The 24,385-nt window shown below is 47.4% G+C and overlaps 2 protein-coding genes across 11 annotated transcripts in view; one reads left to right on the top strand and one right to left on the bottom strand.

The window, feature by feature from the left end:
* The window catches only part of LOC110507761 (synergin gamma), a 46,743-nt gene extending 43,977 nt beyond the window's left edge, over window positions 1–2,766 (top strand). For all 10 annotated transcript variants that reach the window (XM_021587984.2, XM_021587983.2, XM_021587982.2 and 7 more), the window contains one exon: window positions 1,195–2,766. In XM_021587984.2, coding sequence (XP_021443659.2) covers window positions 1,195–1,326 — 132 coding nt within the window. In that variant the 3' untranslated portion in view covers window positions 1,327–2,766. The remainder of the gene's footprint in view (window positions 1–1,194) is intronic.
* A 5,357-nt stretch (window positions 2,767–8,123) lies between these two features.
* On the bottom strand, window positions 8,124–24,040 carry LOC110507760 (dual specificity protein phosphatase 14). Its single transcript, XM_021587973.2, has 3 exons — window positions 23,716–24,040; window positions 23,330–23,460; window positions 8,124–10,298 (listed from the first exon to the last, which is right to left on the bottom strand). Exon 3 carries the CDS (start codon window positions 10,174–10,176, stop codon window positions 9,544–9,546), a length of 633 nt encoding a protein of 210 aa, XP_021443648.1. The 5' UTR covers window positions 10,177–10,298; window positions 23,330–23,460; window positions 23,716–24,040; the 3' UTR covers window positions 8,124–9,543.
* Window positions 24,041–24,385: the final 345 nt, after the last annotated feature.

Raw genomic sequence — 24,385 nt, 5'->3', positions numbered from 1 at the left:
TGGTGTTTCTAGTCTGTAGCCCTGTAGCACCATGAGCAGCACTGTCGTCTTGGTTTCCTAATGGAGGGTCATTAACCTTTAGATTACAGTTAGAATTAACACCTAGGATTAATCATGCTGACCTTTCATTTTGGTTTTATTCTACCATCCAATGGTCTAACTCTTCCAAGCATATCCTCTCTCCAGCACTTTCTACTTCTGTTATGTCTCTCCCATATTACATGTCTGTTGGCACAATCATGTTTGATGGGTAAATTGCACATAATCCCGGTTATGCAGGCAAGGACTGGGGAGGGAGAGGGGGTGGGATTGAAGAAGAGAGAGGAGAAGGAGACAAGGGGTTATGCCTTTGTGTTCTGTTTTTACCCACTCCCTCTCCAACAGACCAGGCTTTGGCAGGCGGGCTAAATAAAGGTTGTAGGAAAGAAGTTGGATGAGGCAGATGAAACGAGAATACGTTGTGAAACCTGAGTGTGTGTCAGAGTATGTGAGAAAGGCAACAGATGTGCGCAGCATAGTAAATGTACTGTAAATGGTTTGTGAGCATGTGGACAGGTATGAGTATACTATATTGTGTGTGTGTGTTCCCAGGTTGTTGTATATGCAGTCTGTCTGTGGGAGGATATGATTCACCACATTCTCTTTCATGCTTTAGCTCGGATATTTCATCAGGGATGCAAACTCTTAAACTGCACAACACCAACATTAGCATCTCCTCCTTATCACCAACCTGGGCTCAGCTAACTAAATGCAAGCTCACATAACAGCTCTCTGTCCCTCTCAGTTCACTCAATTTTCTCAACGGCTATATTCAGATGTTATGTGGGAGTGCCATTCAGCTATCTCGATAGATTCAACTAACTGTCAGGAGATCGAGCAATGAGCAACACTCTTATTGATCAGTAGACCGAGCATTGTGCCAAACATGAGTCATATTTTTTCAAAGGGTCAGTTTTTGTTGACCTCTTGTTTGTGTGCCACAGTGGAGATATGCAGGTTAAGCTGCCCACAAATCCCTGCTTCTAGCGTTACTCTCATAGATGAATGATTTAGTTCCTGTTGATTTATCTCTACCACTGCTTTCTATTTGTTAGCCAGAGCTCCTGCCAGGTTCATCTGTTTATTAACTATTCAGTTGAACCTTGTTGTCCTAACCATCACCCCCATTTCGCCCTTATTTGACCCTTCCGCCAGGCTTTCAACTCAGAGACAGACAACTTCAAGCTGCTGTACGGGGGCCACCAGTACCACGCCAGCTGTGCCAATTTTTGGATTAACTGCGTGGAGCCCAAACCACCGGGCCTCATTCTGCCCGACCTGCTCTGAGTGCTGGACACCATTGCCATGGCAACGGGCGCCGAGTAATCAACACCGACGAGGTTCAGCAGCCGGGTTCTCCCTGCACACCGCACAGCCTCTCACCTTGGGCTGCGAGCGCAGAGATCAGAGCGAGAGAGACCTCAGAAGTCACTGTAATTCTCTTATTTATTAGCCTTCTATTCTCTCCTTTTCCTTCTCTCTCTGAGGGAGTCTCCATGCTCTTTGCAGTGGTGAAGAAGTGCAAATCTGCTAGTTTGTACAAATTCAAGGCTTGACACAGTAAAGCCTATTCTGTATCATAATGTATTGTACAATTGTACTTTATTAATGGTGTCATTGCTACTTTTTTCCTTTGTCTGGTCTCATATACAGTATAATGCAATATAAGTTACAGGAAGCCTTTTAGCATTGATGTTTGTGACTTCTTTGGCAGGCTTGATTTATTTCAGCAAACAGTATTCAGATAGTTAACCAATGTTGTGCTATGTTAACCCAATGGAGGTCTAGTCCCTATGTCAGCAGGAGAAAATGTGGACAGTTATATGAATATGATTGTGGGTCTCTCAACACTTTCTGTAATGCACTCTTTCTGTTCTCAACAAGTCCATACCAAACTATTAAAACTGCAATATACTAACATTGAAGACTGAAGGAACTTGGAGACAGACTGAGATATAAAGCGATCTGTTGTTTGCCTTGATGTCACTTGATTACACTGCTGGTACTGAATCACTTTGATGGTCGGGTCTCTAAAAGCATAGTCCATGGCTGTTAACATTTTAATTTATATTTACCATTTTAAGTAAGTGTGACATTGACTGCTTTTTAATGTCTTTGTATTGTTTGATAAGGACTGCTTTATCTAAATTAATGTTCATGTGCTGTTTTGAAAGTTTTTGTGACATTGGGACTTGAAAGGGAGTCTTAACTCTTAAAGATTGTTGGCTGTAGGTTTTGTTTTTCTGTCTTGCTGTGCCAGTGTATATATACTCGCTCTGATGATGGGGATGTGATGATATTTACATAAATAATACATTGATGCATAAATTCAATACTTTTCATGGTCATTGATCAATTAATGTATTACCTGGAAGCCTATTACCATACTAATCAATTTACAGAGTATTACACAATTCGGCCGAATTGTTTTTTGTTACTAATCTTTTCTGATATAATTGAGAAGGTTGGTTTGAATGTCAACATGAATCCTGAAGGCATTCTATTGTCCCAATATCACCAGTCGTTTAATCTGGACCAATTATGTTCAGAGTCTATTGCAGCAATATATAAGCAGTACTTCTAAAATGCCAAATGGATTGAGATTCTCACCTTTTCTATTTCACTCAGTAGCACGCTTTTTCTGAGACCAGAGAGACTTCATCTCTATCACTTTGTGACCAAATGAAATACACTGCTCAAAAAAATAAAGGGAACACTAAAATAACACATCCTAGATCTGAATGAATGAAATATTCTTATTAAATACTTTTTTCTTTACATAGTTGAATGTGCTGACAACAAAATCACAAAAATGATCAATGGAAATCAAATTTATCAACCCATGGAGGTCTGGATTTGGAGTCACACTCAAAATTAAAGTGGAAAACCACACTACAGGCTGATCCAACTTTGATGTAATGTCCTTAAAACAAGTCAAAATGAGGCTCAGTAGTGTGTGTGGCCTCCACGTGCCTGTATGACCTCCCTACAACGCCTGGGCATGCTCCTGATGAGGTGGCGGATGGTCTCCTGAGGGATCTCCTCCCAGACCTGGACTAAAGCATCCGCCAACTCCTGGACAGTCTGTGGTGCAACGTGGCGTTGGTAGATGGAGCGAGACATGATGTCCCAGATGTGCTCAATTGGATTCAGGTCTGGGGAACAGGCGGGCCAGTCCATAGCATCAATGCCTTCCTCTTGCAGGAACTGCTGACACACTCCAGCCACATGAGGTCTAGCATTGTCTTGCATTAGGAGGAACCCAGGGCCAACCGCACCAGCATATGTTCTCACAAGGGGTCTGAGGATCTCATCTCGGTACCTAATGGCAGTCAGGCTACCTCTGGCGAGCACATGGAGGCCCCCCAAAGAAATGCCACCCCACACTATGACTGACCCACCGTCAAACCGGTTATGCTGGAGGATGTTGCAGGCAGCAGAACGTTCTCCACGGCGTCTCCAGACTCTGTCACGTCTGTCACATGTGCTCAGTGTGAACCTGCTTTCATCTGTGAAGAGCACAGGGCTCCAGTGGCGAATTTGCCAATCTTGGTGTTCTCTGGCAAATGCCAAACGTCCTGCACGGTGTGTCCACCTGTGGACGTCGGGCCCTCATACCACCCTCATGGAGTCTTTCTGACCGTTTGAGCAGACACATGCACATTTGTGGCCTGCTGGAGGTCATTTTGCAGGGCTCTGGCAGTGCTCCTCCTTGCACAAAGGTGGAGGTAGCGGTCCTGCTGCTGGGTTGTTGCCCTCCTACGGGCTCCTCCACGTCTCCTGATGTATTGGCCTGTCTCCTGGTAGCGCCTCCATGCTCTGGACACTACGCTGACAGACACAGCAAACCTTGCCACAGCTCGCATTGATGTGCCATCCTGGATGAGCTGCACTACCTGAGCCACTTGTGTGGGTTGTAGACTCCGTCTCATGCTACCACTAGAGTGAAAGCACCACCAGCATTCAAAGGTGACCAAAACATCAGCCAAGAAGCATAGGAACTGAGAAGTGGTCTGTGGTCACCACCTGCAGAACCACTCCTTTATTGGGGGTGTCTTGCTAATTGCCTATAATTTCCACCTGTTGTCTATTCCATTTGCACAACCGCATGTGAAATGTATTGTCAATCAGTGTTGCTTCCTAAGTGGACAGTTTGATTTCACAGAAGTGTGATTGACTTGGAGTTACATTGTGTTGTTTAAGTGTTCCCTTTATTTTTTTGAGCAGTGTACATTATCATCAGACAAGCCTGCTGGGCCATTGCTGGAGGACAGCGCGCTAAAACAATCAAATGAAAAAGATGCCTACAGTGGCACCATGTATGGAACCAGTCTCATTATCATTCTGTCTCGTGTGTCCAGGACAGGTGTGTGTGTGTGTTCTCCAACATACATTTTATCTCTCACCATTCCCTAATTGAACATCCTGCTGAAAATGAATTCCTCTCTCTGTCGTGTCCTCTACTCACTGTGAGCTGTTGGATTACAGAAAATTACAAATCAATTATTGAATAATAAGGCTGTGTAAATTTGAAATGCATATCCACCCGTCTCTCCCCATGTCCTGTCTTCATGCCTAGTATTGTCTGCTGGGCTGTGCCTCAGAGGATCACCTCGGGAGAATGGGAGTGCTACTTTCATATTTTCTATTTTCTGCCCATTGTCAGTCACCTGATATAAATAATTGCCTTTATCGTTAATTCTCTAGCGAGTATTTTTATTACTTTGATGTCCCTAGATAATTTTTGTTGTCTTTGTAATCCTATTGGCCATAAAAGCTAGTGTTCACAGCCTAATCTGGGTGTAATTTAGACTAAGCTGTAGTTTTGCAGATGTTCAAAGGCTTGAGGCATAAAGGGCTTGAGATCTGTGAATATTTTCACTTGAGTGTCCAAGATCTTGTACTTTGAAATGAATGATTTGAAACCCCTGTTCAGTTGACCAAGTCTGGTCAAATATGGGTATTTGAAGAAAGCACGGACAAGATTTGTCATATCTCCTATAGACACTTTCAATTGTTCAGTTTAACTATAACAAGATGGAACTATTAGAATTCCTTACTATGTATTAATCATTCATTTATTATAAATGTTTTCTTTCAAATAGATAGCAGTATTCAGCATCTATGTCCTTTCTATAGTTGGAACCAGACAACCCAGTGAGTTCATTCTAAAAGGGAATGGATAGAGGAGTGAAAGGCAGTCTCGAAGAGAGGCTAGAATCACAGTCAAACGCTGACTGATAAAGAATGACTTTATCCAACCCTGCTTAAATTGAATTACTTAGTCTCTCTCTCGATTGAACTTCAATCTTTAACTATATGACTATGGAGAAGGAGCAAGAATTCTTTGATCGGTTCCCGAAACATCCATGATTGTCGTTGTACCAAATGGTTTTGGAATGAACACACAGAGAGTGTTTCGTAATGGACAAATATATCCAATCAAATTGTATTTGTCACAGTGCTTTGATGATGCTTGAGCTATTCCTCACCCATCACATTCTGTCTCAATTTTTTTTATTGACTTTCAATTTCAAATGCACATGAACTCAGTCTATCATTCATACAATACACTCTCTCTCTCTCTTCCTCTTCCACCATTTTTTCCTCCACAACGCCCACTTGCCACAGCAATTGATTACTGTGCCCAGGCATTGATTAAGTGTTAATATTCATCGCTAACAGCACCGTTGCCATTGGTGATGGTTACCAAGGTTACTGTAGTTTTAATTCACTGTCAAGGTATTGTCACACAAAGTGACCCCTTTTAGATCATGTCCCTTTTAGGCAGTCTTCTCTTATGCCATCAATGGTGTGACAAGCGTGATTATTATTTGTCCGAATATTGTGGCTATGCTCTCGTCTGTACCTGGTTAGTAAATAGAAAAGCATGATATATACCAGGAAAAAAACAGTATAAGCTGCTTTAATTAAAATGAATTAAAACACTAAATCGAATTATACAGATGTAGGATCTTAATTTGATCACTATTTTGAGAATTTACTTGCACAGCAGGAAATGCAAACTTGTCGTGAAATCAAGGTTTTAAAAGGCTTCTAGAGTTTGTAATTTACACTAACATTTGACACTTGATGTTCCCTAACGTAAATATCAACCTCTACAAAAAATATCCATGAATTGTAATGCACATAATTAATTAATTCACATTTCCTGCTGTAACAAACTGTCTCAAATTAAGATTCTACATCTGTAGTGTTCAGGGCATCAATTCAAGTTCAAGGTTGATGGAATAGGAACGCTTTCCTTTTTTACAGAGAGGCGATGCAACATAACATAACTACTATTACTGCTATGTTAGTGTCATGAGAAATATTATTTGCTTGTTCACATCGTTTGCATTTAATCATATTCTAATTTAAAATGGAGGATCTTCTAAGAGACAAATTCAGTGTGGGTGCAACCTTCCAAGCTCTGCAGAGCAAAATAATCTGCAGGCAGGCAGGTCACATCTCCTTCCTACAGCCTAATGACATCTCATCCAAGTTCATCACAGCAGTTTGTTCCGCATGGCCCACACTACGGCACTGTTGCCCAGTCTACTGCCTTTGATGTTCAGGGTGATGTAGATCGCTCTGCTTACTGGTTTCCTGATTAATAGTCATATTCTGCTAATGAAAGATGTGTTTACTCTAGGATGTCTAACTATTCCCTGAGAATCAGAGACACACACACACACACACACACACACACACACACACACACACACACACACACACACACACACACACACACACACACAGAGCGTCAATCCATTGGGGAAAGCAAGCGGGTACAGAAATGTATCACTTGGATCCATCCCTCCTGCATCTTCATCATGCCTGGCCTGTCATCTGATGGAGGCAGTGTCTGGGTGGTTAATGGTGTTTATTGTGTAGGCCATTCTGGAGATCCCTCAGTAGAATGGGCCACAAGACAGTCCCCATCACTGTCTGTCTGGTTCTCTGTGGCCATGCCAAATGAAGACCGTTTCTGTGCCATCTGAAGACTTCTGTGGGGAAATGGTTGTGAGTAACATCAATAGTTTGCATCCCAAATCAAATGACACCCTATTCCCCTTCTAGAGCACTACTTGCGAACAGACACCATCGGGCTCTGGTCAAACAAAGTGCACTATATAGGGATAAGGGTGCCATTTGGGATGCACCCATGGTCTTCTGTTGAAGGGGCTGCTGTACAGAGTACTTTTATAGCAACCTCTCTATTAAAGACATTTAAAGTCACAGAAACACAGAGAGCACACGGTTAAGTTGTAGGAATGTACATTTTGAAATTAGCCATGAAATTCAATCATGTTTTACAGCAACTTCTTGTTGCTATAGAGAGCCACGTTATAATCATTCCAACCTCACTGTTGGCACGGCTGGATAGCAGGACTTTAACAGGATCTATCAAAAGTGAAAAATGCTGCAATTATTCTAAACTGATTGTCCTGTTAACCTCACTACGTCTTTATTCGCCACTGGTCTGAATAATAAACCTGACAAACAATGTCATGGCCGTGAGTATCACTATGAATATTACAATGAGTATCTACATGGTCAGTTACAATTAACTGATTAGCTCTCAAACTGATGATGACTTTACCAACACCAAGGATGAATATTGACCATTATCAATCAAATAAAAAAATAAGAGCCCAGCTAAAACAAAAAAGGAATCAGGTGCTTGAGTAAAAGACTTGAAAATGTCCCCCAAATTCTTACCGAAACATTCCATAAACAAAACATTGAGAACACCTGCTCTTTCCATGACATAGACTTACCAGGTGGATCCAGGTGAAAGTTATGATCCCTTGTTAAATCCACTTCAATCAGTGTAGATGAAGGGGAGGAGCATCCCTGTGGAATGCTTTCGACACCTTGTAGAGTCCATGCCCCGACGAATTGAGGCTGTTCTGAGGGCAAAAGGCAACTCAATATTAGTTCCTAATGTTTGGTAATCCCAGTGTATATATTATATTTTGTATATACACTAGTGCAGTCACACTGTATCTGGATCCATTATGTTACTCTGCTTCAGTATTATTCCATATTTACAAGGCAAAGTATAAACTGACAATGCATATCAGTAATTTATTTTATTTTGTCATAAATTTCAAACACAAACAGTTACATTAGCTTGTCAATCATTCAATGCCTTAGGGTATGAAACTAAGGGCTCTATTCAATCCGTATCGTGGAAGTTCAGAGTTACAGCGTAATACAAATGTAAAGGCAATGTCCGCAGAGACTGCATTCACGGTAAACGCTGCATATTCGGAAATGACCTTTACATTTCTATTGCACAATCTGTAACGCTTCAGCGATAGATTGAATGGAGCACTAAATTCATGTAAACTTGGCTTTCTGCTTACACCTGTGACAAGGGCATTGTTCACTTGCTACAGTAATATTAGTATTTTATCTAAAATCTTTTCATGTATAGAGTATAGACTTCTTCCAAAACCCCAAAAAGAGGAAGGTTTATCAATGACAGTACACCAGTTAAGGCCAGGACTCTCTGGTTGTATTCTTTCTAGGACCTCTTTTCACTTAAACATCAATATGAGGCAAAAAGAGGGAAATAGAAAGTGTTTCTCCCAAGTCTCTAACACAGTACTGTCATCCTCTTAACAGAGGGTGGTGACGTTCTAAAACAGCATAATATTGTACAATATTAGTACCAGTACAGTATATTCTGCAATATCATCCCCATAGTAAATAGGGACCTTTAAGTGTATACACTAAACCTTAGATGTATTGATTACAAATGTGTATACACTAACAGCTTTAAATATTCATTGGGCACCATATATTTTCTTCTCTTGATTTCAAATATCTCCCAAGAGCATAATTCAATTTGTCAAAACATTTCTGTACAGTTTTAAACTCAGAACAGGACTGCTGCTAGTTCTCACATTAAAGACAACAGCAAAACTGGCACAAAACTATCACATGACTTTACGTCGGGACTGGACTTCAGTGAGTCACACCGCTGCCTGTCAGAATTGCTGAGTCTAAAGCACCACCTACACCTTCCCAGAATGCTCTTGTTCTTTGGAGTCTGGGGAGTCAAGCTAGACTCCAAAGTCACAGTCTGGGTCTGGCCATTTCAGCTGATCTGGGGTCTGGCTTGGTCGTGGTTCTGTTACTCCTTTGGTCCTGAGGATTCCAGACTTGAGGAGGCCTTGCTCCCTCTCAGAGACAGACAGATGGGGGTTGATGCAGTGTAGTGTAGCATCACCCACCAGTAACCAGTCTGCAGTGTAGTGACTGATTACTAAGACTCCCTACATCCCAATGCATTCATTAATTAAGCTTCACAAAGACAGACAGTCACACGCTTCATCTCACTCTGCATCTCTGGCTGGGGGAACATGCATGAACCGGCAGCCCTGGAGGACTGGAGGGGAGAAGGACTGGGATGCAACAGAGTCGGTCATCCGCCCTGCTCACTCTAATCTCAGTCTCCTTCCCTCCCATTGGCGAGGCCCCAGCTCTCCTCTACAGGCCCCAGTAGGGTGCCAGATTCCTGCGCTCCCGCTCGTAGACGTCAGGTATCACCCCGTAAGGTGTCTGTACCATTTTCACAGAGTTCCTGCCAAACAGCTTCCTTTCGTAGTCGATGAGCTGACGCCAGAAGCCCCCGTTGGGCCGGATGACTGGCCGGCGGGACTTGACCCAAGCGTGGGCCTCGGCCAGAGACACACGGTGGTACTTCATCAGGTAGGCCAGGCACAGGGAGGCTGAGCGGCTCACCCCTGCAGCACAATGCACCAACACGGCCCCCCGCTTTCTCCCCACACTGTGGATCTTATCAGCTATGCTGTCGAAGTACAGGGAGAGGGGGGAGTGGGGCATGTCCGCCAGGGGTACCTTTACATACTCCACGTGGGGCCAGTTGAAGTTGGGCAGCTCGATAGTGGCGTTGACCACGCAGGTGATGCCCTTGGACAGCAGCAGGCTGCGGTTGGACGCCACGTTTCCCCGGCTCAGGAAGAGGTTGGGGGTGATCTGGGCGATGCCCCCTAGCAGACTGCTGTTCTCTGTGAGAAGCCTTGGCACGGCCGTAGGCACCACCGAGCTGTGGTGGTGGTGGTGATGGTGGAAAAAGCTGCCTTGACTGCGGGAACCCATTGTAGAATAGAGTAAGAGTGACAGGAGATTGGTACAGAGAGCGCAGGAGGATGAATAACAGAAAGGTCTTCAGAGGCCTGAGGTCATGTTGGAACAGCAGAAGCAGACAGCAGGAGATTCACCTGAAACAACAAAGGCACACATCCCAATTTCAGACCAAATTGGGCATCAGTTCTTTCCATTTATATATAAAAATAAAAATAAATTATTCAACTGGCAAACATACAGGTAACTGTCAAAATAAAGGAAACAGCAACATAAAGTGTCTTAATAGGGCGTTGTGCCACCACGAGCCAGATCAGCTTCAATGCACTTTGGCATAGATTCTACAAGTGTCTGGAACTCTATTGGAGGGATGCGACACCATTCATCACTTGGTGTTTTGTTGATGATGGAAAAATGCTGTCTCAGGCGCCACTCCAGAATCTCTCATAAGTGTTCAATTGGGTTGAGATCTGGTGACTGAGACAGCCATGGCATATGGTTGACATTTGAATGCTCCTCAAACCATTCAGTGACCATTTGTGCCCTGTGAATGGAGGCATTGTCATCCTATGGGGGCATATCCACGGTAATCAAAATAATGGCCTGTCCAGCATGTTTTATACATGTTTTATACATGACCCTAAGCATGATGGGATGTTAATTTCTTAATTAACTCAGGAACCACACCTATGTGGAAGAATCTGCTTTCAATATACTTGGTATCCCTCATTTACTCAAATGTTTCCATTATTTTGGAAGTTACCTACACAATTACATCGGATGGTGCCATTAAAGCTATTTGCAATGACTCATCAAATTAGGTATATTGATCTTTTTGGATGACCTTGTGCTGTGACAGAACAGTTCTGTCTATGGCAAATGTTGCGCCAAGTCATCCATCGCTTTTCCAGGAGAGAGAGATGGGTGTGTGGCCTGCAGTGCCAGTACCAGCCAGGGTCTTTTTACCCCCTCACGGAAGGTATGGTGGTGGGTCAGTGGCTGTAAAACGCCTCGAAGGCATTTATGGATTGGAGCCAGAGAGCCAGATGCCCCATCACAGCACAGGAGAGGCTAACAAGAACAAACTGAACAACACAGCAAACTAAAAATATGCACTGGGCTGGGGACTTATTCCTGTAACAGGTCACACAGTGGCTTCCAGTAAGTGGAACCAGAAGATTGTTACTGTCTTCCTCTGTCTTCCTCTGTCTCTCCCTGTCTTACCCTTTCTCTCCCTGTCTTCCTCTGTTTCTCCCTATGTGTCTCCCTATGTCTCTCCCTGTCTTCCTCTGTCTTCCTCTGTCTCTCCCTGTCTTCCTCTGTCTCTCACTGTCTCTCCCCGTCTTCCTCTGTCTCTCCCCGTCTTCCTCTGTCTCTCCCCGTCTTCCTCTGTCTCTCCCCGTCTTCCTCTGTCTCTCCCCGTCTTCCTCTGTCTCTCCCCGTCTTCCTCTGTCTCTCCCCGTCTTCCTCTGTCTCTCCCCGTCTTCCTCTGTCTCTCCCCGTCTTCCTCTGTCTCTCCCTGTCTTCCTCTGTCTCTCCCTGTCTTCCTCCGTCTCTCCCTGTCTCTCCCCGTCTTCCTCTGTCTCTCCCTGTCTCTCCCCGTCTTCCTCTGTCTCTCCCTGTCTCTCCCTGTCTTCCTCTGTCTCTCCCTGTCTTCCTCTGTCTCTCCCTGTCTCTCCCTGTCTTCCTCTGTCTCTCCCTGTCTTCCCCTTTCTCTCCCTGTCTCTCCCTGTCTTCCCATTTCTCTCCCTGTCTCTCCCTGTCTTCCTCTGTCTCTCTCTGTCTCTCCCTGTCTTCCTCTGTCTCTCCCTGTCTTCCTCTGTCTCTCCCTGTCTTCCTCTGTCTCTCCCTGTCTTCCTCTGTCTCTCCCCGTCTTCCTCTGTCTCTCCCCGTCTTCCTCTGTCTCTCCCCGTCTTCCTCTGTCTCTCCCTGTCTCTCCCCGTCTTCCTCTGTCTTCCCCTTTCTCTCCCTGTCTTCCTCTGTCTTCCTCTGTCTCTCCCTGTCTTCCTCTGTCTCTCCCTGTCTTCCTCTGTCTGTCCCTTTCTTCCTCTGTCTCTCCGTGTCTTCCTCTGTCTCTCCCTGTCTTCCTCTGTCTCTCCCTGTCTTCCCCTTTCTCTCCCTGTCTCTCCCTGTCTTCCCATTTCTCTCCCTGTCTCTCCCTGTCTTCCTCTGTCTCTCTCTGTCTCTCCCTGTCTTCCTCTGTCTCTCCCTGTCTTCCTCTGTCTCTCCCTGTCTTCCTCTGTCTCTCCCTGTCTTCCTCTGTCTCTCCCCGTCTTCCTCTGTCTCTCCCCGTCTTCCTCTGTCTCTCCCCGTCTTCCTCTGTCTCTCCCTGTCTCTCCCCGTCTTCCTCTGTCTTCCCCTTTCTCTCCCTGTCTTCCTCTGTCTCTCCCTGTCTTCCTCTGTCTCTCCCTGTCTTCCTCTGTCTCTCCCTGTCTTCCTCTGTCTCTCCGTGTCTTCCTCTGTCTCTCCCTGTCTTCCTCTGTCTCTCCCTGTCTTCCCCTGTCTCTCCCTGTCTTCCCCTGTCTCTCCCTGTCTTCCCCTGTCTCTCCCTGTCTTCCTCTGTCTCTCCCTGTCTTCCTCTGTCTCTCCCTGTCTTCCTCTGTCTTTCTCCGTCTCTCCCTGTCTCCCTCCGTCTCCCTCCGTCTCTCCCCGTCTTCCTCCGTCTCTCCCCGTCTTCCTCCGTCTCCCTCCGTCTTCCTCCGTCTCTCCCCGTCTTCCTCCGTCTCTCCCCGTCTTCCTCTGTCTCTCCCTGTCTCTCCCTGTCTTCCTCTGTCTCTCCCTGTCTTCCTCTGTCTCTCCCTGTCTTCCTCTGTCTCTCCCTGTCTTCCTCTGTCTCTCCCTGTCTTCCTCTGTCTTCCTCTGTCTCTCCCTGTCTTCCTCTGTCTCTCCCTGTCTTCCTCGTCTTCCTCTGTCTCTCCCCGTCTTCCTCTGTCTCTCCCCGTCTTCCTCTGTCTCTCCCCGTCTTCCTCTGTCTCTCCCCGTCTTCCTCTGTCTCTCCCCGTCTTCCTCTGTCTCTCCCCGTCTTCCCCTGTCTCTCCCCGTCTTCCCCTGTCTCTCCCCGTCTTCCCCTGTCTCTCCCCGTCTTCCCCTGTCTCTCCCCGTCTTCCTCTGTCTCTCCCCGTCTTCCTGTCTCTCCCCGTCTTCCTGTCTCTCCCCGTCTTCCCCTGTCTCTCCCCGTCTTCCCCTGTCTCTCCCCGTCTTCCCCTGTCTCTCCCCGTCTTCCGCTGTCTCTCCCCGTCTTCCTCTGTCTCTCCCCGTCTTCCTCTGTCTCTCCCCGTCTTCCTCTGTCTCTCCGTCTTCCTGTCTCTCCCTGTCTTCCTCTGTCTCTCCCTGTCTTCCTCTGTCTTCCTCTGTCTCTCCCTGTCTTCCTCTGTCTTCCTCTGTCTCTCCCCGTCTTCCTTTGTCTCTCCCTGTCTCTCCCTGTCTTCCTTTGTCTCTCCCCGTCTCTCCCTGTCTCTCCCTGTCTCTCCCTGTCTCTCCCTGTCTCCCTCTGTCTCTCCCTGTCTCTCCCTGTCTCCCTCGGTCTCTCCCTGTCTCCCTCGGTCTCTCCCTGTCTCCCTCGGTCTCTCCCTGTCTCCCTCGGTCTCTCCCTGTCTCCCTCGGTCTCTCCCTGTCTCCCTCGGTCTCTCCCTGTCTCCCTCGGTCTCTCCCTGTCTCCCTCGGTCCCTCCCTGTCTCCCTATGTCTTCCTCTGTCTCTCCCCGTCTTCCTCTGTCTCTCCCCGTCTTCCTCTGTCTCTCCCCGTCTTCCTCTGTCTCTCCCCGTCTTCCTCTGTCTCTCCCCGTCTTCCCCTGTCTCTCCCCGTCTTCCCCTGTCTCTCCCCGTCTTCCCCTGTCTCTCCCCGTCTTCCTCTGTCTCTCCCCGTCTTCCTGTCTCTCCCCGTCTTCCTGTCTCTCCCCGTCTTCCCCTGTCTCTCCCCGTCTTCCTCTGTCTCTCCCCGTCTTCCTCTGTCTCTCCCCGTCTTCCTCTGTCTCTCCCCGTCTTCCTCTGTCTCTCCCCGTCTTCCTCTGTCTCTCCGTCTTCCTGTCTCTCCCTGTCTTCCTCTGTCTCTCCCTGTCTTCCTCTGTCTCTCCCTGTCTTCCTCTGTCTTCCTCTGTCTCTCCCTGTCTTCCTCTGTCTTCCTCTGTCTCTCCCCGTCTTCCTTTGTCTCTCCCTGTCTCTCCCTGTCTTCCTCTGTCTCTCCCTGTCTTCCTCTGTCTCTCCCTGTCTCTCCCTGTCTTCCTCTGTCTCTCCCTGTCTTCCCCTTTCTCTCCCTGTCTCTCCCTGTCTTCCCATTTCTCTCCCTGTCTCTCTCTGTCTCTCCCTGTCTTCCTCTGTCTCTCCCTGTCTTCCTCTGTCTCTCCCTGTCTTCCTCTGTCTCTCCCTGTCTTCCTCTGTCTCTCCCTGTCTTCCTCTGTCTCTCCCCGTCTTCCTCTGTCTCTCCCCGTCTTCCTCTGTCTCTCCCCGTCTTCCTCTGTCTCTCCCTGTCTCTCCCCGTCTTCCTCTGTCTTCCCCTTTCTCTCCCTGTCTTCCTCTGTCTTCCTCTGTCTCTCCCTGTCTTCCTCTGTCTCTCCCTGTCTTCCTCTGTCTGTCCCTGTCTTCCTCTGTCTCTCCGTGTCTTCCTCTGTCTCTCCCTGTCTTCCTCTGTCTCTCCCTGTCTTCCCCTTTCTCTCCCTGTCTCTCCCTGTCTTCCCATTTCTCTCCCTGTCTCTCCCTGTCTTCCTCTGTCTCTCTCTGTCTCTCCCTGTCTTCCTCTGTCTCTCCCCGTCTTCCTCTGTCTCTCCCTGTCTTCCTCTGTCTCTCCCCGTCTTCCTCTGTCTCTCCCCGTCTTCCTCTGTCTCTCCCCGTCTTCCTCTGTCTCTCCCCGTCTTCCTGTCTCTCCCTGTCTCTCCCCGTCTTCCTCTGTCTTCCCCTTTCTCTCCCTGTCTTCCTCTGTCTTCCTCTGTCTCTCCCTGTCTTCCTCTGTCTCTCCCTGTCTTCCTCTGTCTGTCCCTGTCTTCCTCTGTCTCTCCGTGTCTTCCTCTGTCTCTCCCTGTCTTCCTCTGTCTCTCCCTGTCTTCGCCTTTCTCTCCCTGTCTTCCCCTGTCTCTCCCTGTCTTCCCCTGTCTCTCCCTGTCTTCCTCTGTCTCTCCCTGTCTTCCTCTGTCTCTCCCTGTCTTCCTCTGTCTTTCTCCGTCTCTCCCTGTCTCCCTCCGTCTCCCTCCGTCTCTCCCCGTCTTCCTCCGTCTCTCCCTGTCTTCCTCCGTCTCCCTCCGTCTCTCCCCGTCTTCCTCCGTCTCTCCCCGTCTTCCTCCGTCTCTCCCCGTCTTCCTCCGTCTCTCCCCGTCTTCCTCCGTCTCTCCCCGTCTTCCTCCGTCTCTCCCCGTCTTCCTCTGTCTCTCCCTGTCTTCCTCTGTCTTCCTGTCTCTCCCCGTCTTCCTGTCTCTCCCCGTCTTCCTGTCTCTCCCCGTCTTCCTCTGTCTCTCCCCGTCTTCCTCTGTCTCTCCCCGTCTTCCTCTGTCTCTCCCCGTCTTCCCCTGTCTCTCCCCGTCTTCCCCTGTCTCTCCCCGTCTTCCCCTGTCTCTCCCCGTCTTCCTCTGTCTCTCCCCGTCTTCCTCTGTCTCTCCCCGTCTTCCTGTCTCTCCCCGTCTTCCCCTGTCTCTCCCCGTCTTCCTCTGTCTCTCCCCGTCTTCCTCTGTCTCTCCCCGTCTTCCTCTGTCTCTCCCCGTCTTCCTCTGTCTCTCCCCGTCTTCCTCTGTCTCTCTGTCTTCCTGTCTCTCCCTGTCTTCCTCTGTCTCTCCCTGTCTTCCTCTGTCTTCCTCTGTCTCTCCCCGTCTTCCTTTGTCTCTCCCTGTCTCTCCCTGTCTTCCTTTGTCTCTCCCCGTCTCTCCCTGTCTCTCCCTGTCTCTCCCTGTCTCTCCCTGTCTCTCCCTGTCTCCCTCGGTCTCTCCCTGTCTCCCTCGGTCTCTCCCTGTCTCCCTCGGTCTCTCCCTGTCTCCCTCGGTCTCTCCCTGTCTCCCTCGGTCTCTCCCTGTCTCCCTCGGTCCCTCCCTGTCTCCCTATGTCTTCCCCTTTCTCTCCCCGTCTCCCTCGGTCTCTCCCCGTCTCCCTCGGTTTCTCCCCGTCTCCCTCGGTCTCTCCCCGTCTCCCTCGGTCTCTCCCCGTCTCCCTCGGTCTCTCCCCGTCTCCCTCGGTTTCTCCCCGTCTTCCTCCGTCTCTCCCCGTCTTCCTCCGTCTCTCCCTGTCTTCCTCTGTCTCTCCCTGTCTCTCCCTGTCTTCCTCTGTCTCTCCCTGTCTCTCCCTGTCTTCCTCTGTCTCTCCCTGTCTTCCTCTGTCTCTCCCTGTCTTCCTCTGTCTTCCTCTGTCTCTCCCTGTCTTCCTCTGTCTTCCTCTGTCTCTCCCCGTCTTCCTCTGTCTCTCCCCGTCTTCCTCTGTCTCTCCCCGTCTTCCTCTGTCTCTCCCCGTCTTCCTCTGTCTCTCCCCGTCTTCCCCTGTCTCTCCCCGTCTTCCCCTGTCTCTCCCCGTCTTCCCCTGTCTCTCCCCGTCTTCCCCTGTCTCTCCCCGTCTTCCTCTGTCTCTCCCCGTCTTCCTGTCTCTCCCCGTCTTCCCCTGTCTCTCCCCGTCTTCCTCTGTCTCTCCCCGTCTTCCTCTGTCTCTCCCCGTCTTCCCCTGTCTCTCCCCGTCTTCCCCTGTCTCTCCCCGTCTTCCCCTGTCTCTCCCCGTCTTCCTCTGTCTCTCCCTGTCTCTCCCCGTCTTCCCCGTCTTCCTCTGTCTCTCCCCGTCTTCCTCTGTCTCTCCCCGTCTTCCTCTGTCTCTCCCCGTCTTCCTCTGTCTCTCCCTGTCTTCCTCTGTCTCTCCCCGTCTTCCTGTCTCTCCCTGTCTTCCTCTGTCTCTCCCTGTCTTCCTCTGTCTTCCTCTGTCTCTCCCCGTCTTCCTTTGTCTCTCCCTGTCTCTCCCTGTCTTCCTTTGTCTCTCCCTGTCTCTCCCTGTCTTCCTCTGTCTCTCCCCGTCTCTCCCCGTCTCTCCCCGTCTCTCCCTGTCTCTCCCTGTCTCCCTCTGTCTCTCCCTGTCTCCCTCTGTCTCTCCCTGTCTCCCTCTGTCTCTCCCTGTCTCTCCCTGTCTCTCCCTGTCTCTCCCTGTCTCTCCCTGTCTCTCCCTGTCTCCCTCTGTCTCCCTCTGTCTCTCCCTGTCTCTCCCTGTCTCTCCCTGTCTCTCCCTGTCTCTCCCTGTCTCCCTCGGTCTCTCCCTGTCTCCCTCGGTCTCTCCCTGTCTCCCTCGGTCTCTCCCTGTCTCCCTCGGTCTCTCCCTGTCTCCCTCGGTCTCTCCCTGTCTCCCTCGGTCCCTCCCTGTCTCCCTATGTCTTCCCCTTTCTCTCCCCGTCTCCCTCGGTCTCTCCCTGTCTCCCTCGGTCTCTCCCTGTCTCCCTCGGTCTCTCCCTGTCTCCCTATGTCTTCCCCTTTCTCTCCTTGTCTCCCTATGGTGTACACATGTGTTATTACTACCTCTGAGGGTTTAGAGCTTGAGGTAGTCACCTCACACAAGTACTTGGGAGTATGGCTAGAGGGTGCACTGTCCTTCTCTTTGCACATATCAAAGCTGCAGGCTAAAGTTAAATCTAGACTTGGTTTCCTCTATCGTAATCGCTCCTCTTTCACCCCAGCTGCCAAGCTAACCCTGATTCAGATGACCATCCTACCCATGCTAGATTACGGAGACATCATTTATAGATTGGCAGGTAAGGGTGCTCTCGAAGGCTAGATGTTCTTTGCCATTCGGCATCAGATTTGCCACCAATGCTCCTTGTAGGACACATCACTGCACTCTATACTCCTCTGTAAACTGGTCATCTCTGTATACCTGTCGCAAGACCCACTGGTTGATGCTCATTTATAAAACCCTCTTAGGCCTCACTTCCCCCTATCTGAGATATCTACTGCAGCCCACATCCTCCACATACAACACCCGTTCTGCCAGTCACATTCTGCTAAAGGTCCCCAAAGCACACACATCCCTGGGTCGCTCCTCTTTTCAGGTCACTGCAGCTAGCGACTGGAACGAGCTGCAACAAACACTGAAAACTGGACAGTTTTATCTCAATCTCTTCTTTCAAAGACTCAATCATGGACACTCTTACTGACAGTTGTGGCTGCTTTCTGTGATGTATTGTTGTCTCTACCTTCTTGTCCTTTATGCTGTTGACTGTACCCAATAATGTTTGTACCATGTTTTGTGCTGCTACCATGTGTTGCTACCATGTTGTTGTCATGTTGTGTTGCTAACATGCTGTGTTGTCATGTGTTGCTGCCTTGCTATGTTGTTGTCGAAGGTCTCTCTTTATGTAGAATTGTGTTGTCTCTCTATTTGCGATGTGTGTTTTGTCCTATATTTATATTGTATTTATTTTAAAAATTAAATCCCAGGCCCCTGTCCCCACAGGATGCTTTTTGCCTTTTGGTAGGCCGTCATTGTAAATAAGAATTTGTTTTTAACTGACTTGCCTAGTTAAATAAAGGTAAAATAAAAATAGAAAATAAAGTCTCCCTATGCCTCTCTATGTCTTCCTGTCTCCCTATGTCTCTCCCTATCTCCCCCTGTCTTCCTGTCTCCCTATGTTTCTCCCCATCTCCCCCTGTCTCCCTATGCCTCTCTATGTCTCTCCCCATCTCCCTCTGTCTTCCTGTCTCCCTGTCTCCCCGTATCTCCCTGTCTCCCTCTGTCTTCCTGTCTTCCTATGTCTCTTCCTGTCTCCCTCCGTCTTCATGTCTCTCCCTATCTCCCTGTCTTCCTATGTCTCTTCCTGTCTCCCCCTATCTCCCTCTGTCTTCCTGTCTCCCCCTGTCTTCCTGTCTCCCCCTGACTCGGTTGGCCTCCCTCTTCCTTGTTTCTCTCCGCCTCTCTCTGTCTTTCTCTGACTCCCCCTGTTTCTCTCTGACCCTCTATATATCCCTCTGTCTGTCTCTCTCCCCCTGCCTCCACCTACCATATGGACATTAGTCCTCTGGAGGCAGATACACAACACCAGCTCCTCCAGATCTCCTACATACAGATCATATCGCTCCAGTCTCTGATGAGTAGGACCCTTCATCCATCTGCATTTAAATTGAAGTTAGTTATCTGGGGGAGCACAGAGCTTAAGGCACTACTTCACACACTGTTGCACCGTCGTGCGCCATCCCATCCACACCTTGCACACTAGCCGGGGGAGCTGTCTCTCTCCCTCTCTGCCACAGTCTGGTTAACAAGCCACACGGATCAAATCAAACACATTAAATTGGAATTAAATCTGCCGTCTGTGCTGGAAGCACCTGCACACCCCATGTCACCCTCCACCTCAATGTGGTTGTATTTTGAGGTTCTCTCTGTATGACACACACACATATCATAATGCCACTAACCAGGACAGATAGCGCCTGCTGTCTACCAGAGAGCTTAGTTTTAATGGTAGTAACAGGAATATCCTTCTGCTTTAGTGCACAGCACAGGAATGTCATTCTGCCTGGGGGCTGAGGCTGCATTCCCATCAATGAACCTATATGGCCCAGTTTGAGCAAGTTGTTTGTCTCCCTTATCCCACTGCCTTCTCTCCCTCCCCAGGACTAATACACATCCTGCTATCCTATTCCCCTCCGATGCTAACGGCATAGAAATCTTCTCAGCCCGGTTCCCGAGCTACCATTCACTCTGGTCTGCACCTTGCCTGCTCACACATGCAGTGGTTGCCATGAAACACTTAGGTGCAGCTGACCACAATCTTTCTCACAGTTGCCGCTGGTGATAAAATACCTGCAGTGACAGCAATACTAGGAGCAGTTTATGACTGTGTATAGACAGATAGTGACTGATTCAAAATTACATTTAATGGGAGAAAGTGGACAGGATATGCCAGAGGCGTCATGCCCATAGGGGGCACAGAGGCACGTGTCCCCTCAGATTTGTCCTCTTCTTTTAATTTATTTTATCTTTTTGAACAGAAAAAAAATGGTTTCTCTGTAATACTTCTGTCCACCGAGCAATTTTATGAAGTTGGCTTTAGCTAACCCAGATAGGTTCCCAATCTCCCAACCTTTCAGGCTGTCAATCAAGTTAGAGTAGCTAGCTTGTCTAGCTATCTTATCTTGCATGCCTGCTGGCAAGGCTGGTAGACCTTTGAAGCAATTACTGAATGTACTGAATAAGACTCACATTCCTTTCAATCTTTTACCAGATTTTTAGAAGAGATGGAGAGAAGCATAATAAGCACCAGTCAGGAGGATACAAACAGGAAGTATGCTGAGATATGAGGTATGCTTAGATATGCAGAAAAATACATTTTTGACATAGTATGATATGAGTATGGCTCTAGATTGCAGGAAAAAGCTGTTTCAGGTGTTTGAAAAAGCAAAATTATCAAACCACCCCCTCGGCATGCTTACGTACGTTGTGTGCCCTCAGATTTTTGAGGTACATGACTTCCCTGGGACATACCACATACACCGACTGGCCTGAGATTCATTTTGTGCGTCTTTTTTAAGGCTAAGTTTAGTCCATAGTCAGAATAAAGGCTAACTGTTTTGCTGCAGTGACCCAAGCCCTGTTTATACCTGCGGTTAACATCCGTCCTTTGTCATGACCTGATCTTGTCTGTTTACACTTATAATATCTCATCACAATCAGATCGAAATGCGTCTTTTAATCATCAACACCTGAAGATCAGGACAAAGGCTGCATGTTAGAACTAGGTATAAACAGAGCTCATGTGACCAGCGTGAGGCAGTACCTGCCGGCCAAAAACAGGGCAATGGAGGGAATGAAAAAACAGGAAATAAGCACAAAACTCCTGCCTGGCTCTTCCAAAGTGCTGATGTGCCATGGCACTGGCTTTGCTGACATTCTCTCCATCCACATGGCTATTTATATCTGGCTTGGCCTGGGCAGAGGGGCTGAGGAGGCAGGGAGTGGAGAAGAGGAGAGAAGGAGACTATGCAGGGGCTATCACAGAAATGAGCCTACTATATGTTGGCAAAGAGATGTCTCTCTGTCAATCGAATCTGCTCTGTCGTTTATTTCTCCAGAATAAATATGTCAGCGGAAAATAGAGCTGAGAGAGGGAGCAGCTTGAGACACATTTACAGGATGCTTATACAAGTGGTTAGCACCTTCCACAGTGTTAACATTAATATCTATCTGTCCATCCGCTTTGGAGGCACATCAGGGCCCGTTCTCACCACACGGGCCTGCCATGTGGCTGGTGCTTGACTTTACTTGGCTCTCCTACATCTGCATTGCAAACACACAGCCCATCACTCAGTGTGCGTTTCAGGGCCTGTCAACACAGGGCCCATCACAGATTCTCTGATGCACATCTCGACTCTCTCTCTCTCTGCATGGGGAGATTTCGCGCAGGTCTGGTTCCACCTCCGACAGCACGAATGGGGAATGTGAGCGACATTGCAGAGAAAATGGAGCCTCATAAATAGGCTCTTCTCCCACACCAAATGTGGACATTCAAAACCAGATCTGAACTGGGCATGTGCAGCTAGCTTAGCAGCTCAATGACAATCACACCCACCGGACAAGACGTGTTTGAAAACACTGAAAATTCCTGAATCAACAAGTGGCTGTCTGAATGGAACAAAAAGGGATGTAAGCAGCAGTGTGCTGTTTTCCCACAATGCAATCCATATTACCCTCATCACCCTCATAGACAGTGTTCCCACAGAGTTACTCTTTATTCTATCGCTAAATGGGAGCTGTGAGAAACTGTACACCTACCCAGAGCCTTCTATGTACAATAAAGGGCTCTGCACTTATACGTTTAGCTGATTCTGATATTTTTTTAAAGATGATATATTGTTGTTACTTACACCAGATAGATGCATAGAAATGTGTTGTTTCACCGGGTCAGCCATCGATTAGTGAACCTCTTCAGCCTAACTTGAAGTGCTAGATGAGAATCTGGTCTGGTTGGTTATGTATGTTTTCCAGTATATCAGAGATGACACCTCACACTTGAGGTCAGGGTTAGGCTATCTTGGCACCTGTCTGAGCAGAGTACCACCTCCCTGTGACACCATCGACTGGGTGCTGCTCATTCACACCACCAATTTGTCGCTTGTCTGTGGAAGCTGCCGTGTAACTGGCTACACAGGGAGTCCAGCCCTGGGGTTTTAAAGTCCCTCTCTCTCCCAGGTAGAGAAGTGGACTACAGCCACCTGCAGCACCAGCTCATTTAATGACAGGACATTATGGAGGAGTGACCATAAGATAAGGCTATGTTTAAATGTTGTTGTTGTTTTTTTGCCTATGCTGTTTGATTTGTTCAATGTATATCATTTGATCCCTCTCTCTCTCTAGTCGATACAGACACAAAGAATGAACACATTGGTGTTGTGGCAAAATATACCGTATAAATGATATGATAGGTATCACTTTATTTATAATGCATTTGCTAACATGGAGAGCCTTTGTTGCTGCCCTATGGCCAGCTGGCACGATGGGGGTGAGTGAGTGAGTGAGTGAGTGAGTGAGTATTGTACAATCTCCTACTATTTATGTCACAGGTATAGTATTACCTGTGATGATCAGACTATGACATTGTACAGTATTAAAAAAGAGGTTGGAAATACATGGAAAAGAGGAAACTGTATTTCTTATGGAAGGTTGTTTCATTGAGTAGTCTTCTCCTTTTCATCCCTTCTACTTTCATAGAGTGGAAACCTCAACCTGTTACAGTTTGTTTGTGTACGTGCGCGTGTGTGTGCACGCTCGTGTGTGTGCGCGCAAAGTGAATAGGTGTGCGTGTATGCCATGTGTTGAACAGTATTCCAGTAGACAACAAGAATACAAGGACTTGTGATTTCTGTAATGTCCTGTAAATCACACAGTAGTCTATTTGATTGAAGGGCAAACACATTATTCCCCTTTTAGTCACACACCAAATGAGCAGGATATAATAAAATAACTACAAATTATGCAAATGAATTGCGAATATATATAGAGCGATATAGGCTTGATAACATGTTTTGGTCTCTTGACTAATAGGCTACTGTCAGGCTTTGATAAGCAGTATATCCTACCTTCTCTGTTTCCTATAAGATATTGTAGAAAATCATTCAGAAAGACATGCATAGGCTATGCTTTGCATAATATGTGAGTTTTACATAAAATATTATCTTCACAAGAATAAAACAAAATCTAGAAATTTGATAGCATAGAGTATAAAACCAACTTACCAAACCACTTTACTTTGCCTGAGGCGGTGATTTTCCAAGCGCGTTGCTAACACACCAACCACTCCAGGCATGCGGTTGCAGATGATTAAAACTCTGAACATTAGGCAAAGCAGAGAATTCACAGTCGTAGCCTTGTGGGAAATAAATAGAATATTAATGAATTATTATGTAACAATATCACTAAAACGTCAAAGTGAGCAGAGAGAGAACTCCATGCGAATGAAATGTTTTCAGCCAGCTCTCCAACGTTTGCGCAGCAACTGTGTCGCGCAGGAAAACATTCGGTACTGAAGCAAAAACCTAGGTGGTAGATATGAAGCGCCTCCCCTCTAAACAACGCAGTCGAAGAAGCTGTCAGACAGCTAGAAAGAGATGTTTACACTCACCATCTAATCTCGGACTCATGATTGTGAATTAGGCTACAGTAAGGAAACGTAGAGTTTGGACCACTGAAATACATGCTTTGGTTGTGGGCATAATGCTGAAATGTTATTCTTGTCTATTGCAAAAACATCAGTTTTTCCATCAGAATTGTCTTCATTGAGATGGGGCAAATGTCCTCACTCAGTCTCATCAGCTTTAGGGGGAAAAACAAAATGGCTGGCTAGTTCCAGATGATTGCCTTTGATACAGGCAGAGATAATCTAGTGCAGTGTAACCTGCAATGGATAGGGTACAATAGGTTGGGAGTACCACACATTATTTTTCATGAAATGGTGGTGAAATCTGACTTGCTACTAGGTAGTCTACAGAACTTCACCTAAATTGCATCACATAGCTGGTCACATGGGACATCTCTCCAAAAGGAAGTTCCCTTTGAAAACATAGACAGGAACAACTGCATCTTTTAAAAAATGTCACAATCTTTGCCATAATCTTTCATGCCTGTGGCTGCCATAGTTGACCGATGTCTACTAATATAACTACAAGGAAGCATACTTGAACTTGAAACTTTCCAAACCAAGACACAATGCCAGTGTTTGCTGTTTGTAAGAACAGCCAGTGGCCCTCATGGTCGGAGTTTGAAGGAGTCAAAGAAAACAAAGAGAAAAGATT

This window comes from Oncorhynchus mykiss, chromosome 27 (genome assembly GCF_013265735.2).
Source record: "Oncorhynchus mykiss isolate Arlee chromosome 27, USDA_OmykA_1.1, whole genome shotgun sequence".
Taxonomy (NCBI): domain Eukaryota; kingdom Metazoa; phylum Chordata; class Actinopteri; order Salmoniformes; family Salmonidae; genus Oncorhynchus; species Oncorhynchus mykiss.
The sequence above is the reverse complement of the archived record's forward strand: the minus strand, read 5'-3'. Positions and strand labels throughout refer to the sequence as shown.

Excerpts from the sequence above, each read along its gene's own strand:
- LOC110507760 (XM_021587973.2), bottom strand. The coding sequence starts at position 10,176 with ATGGGTTCCCGCAGTCAAGGCAGCTTTTTCCACCATCACCACCACCAC.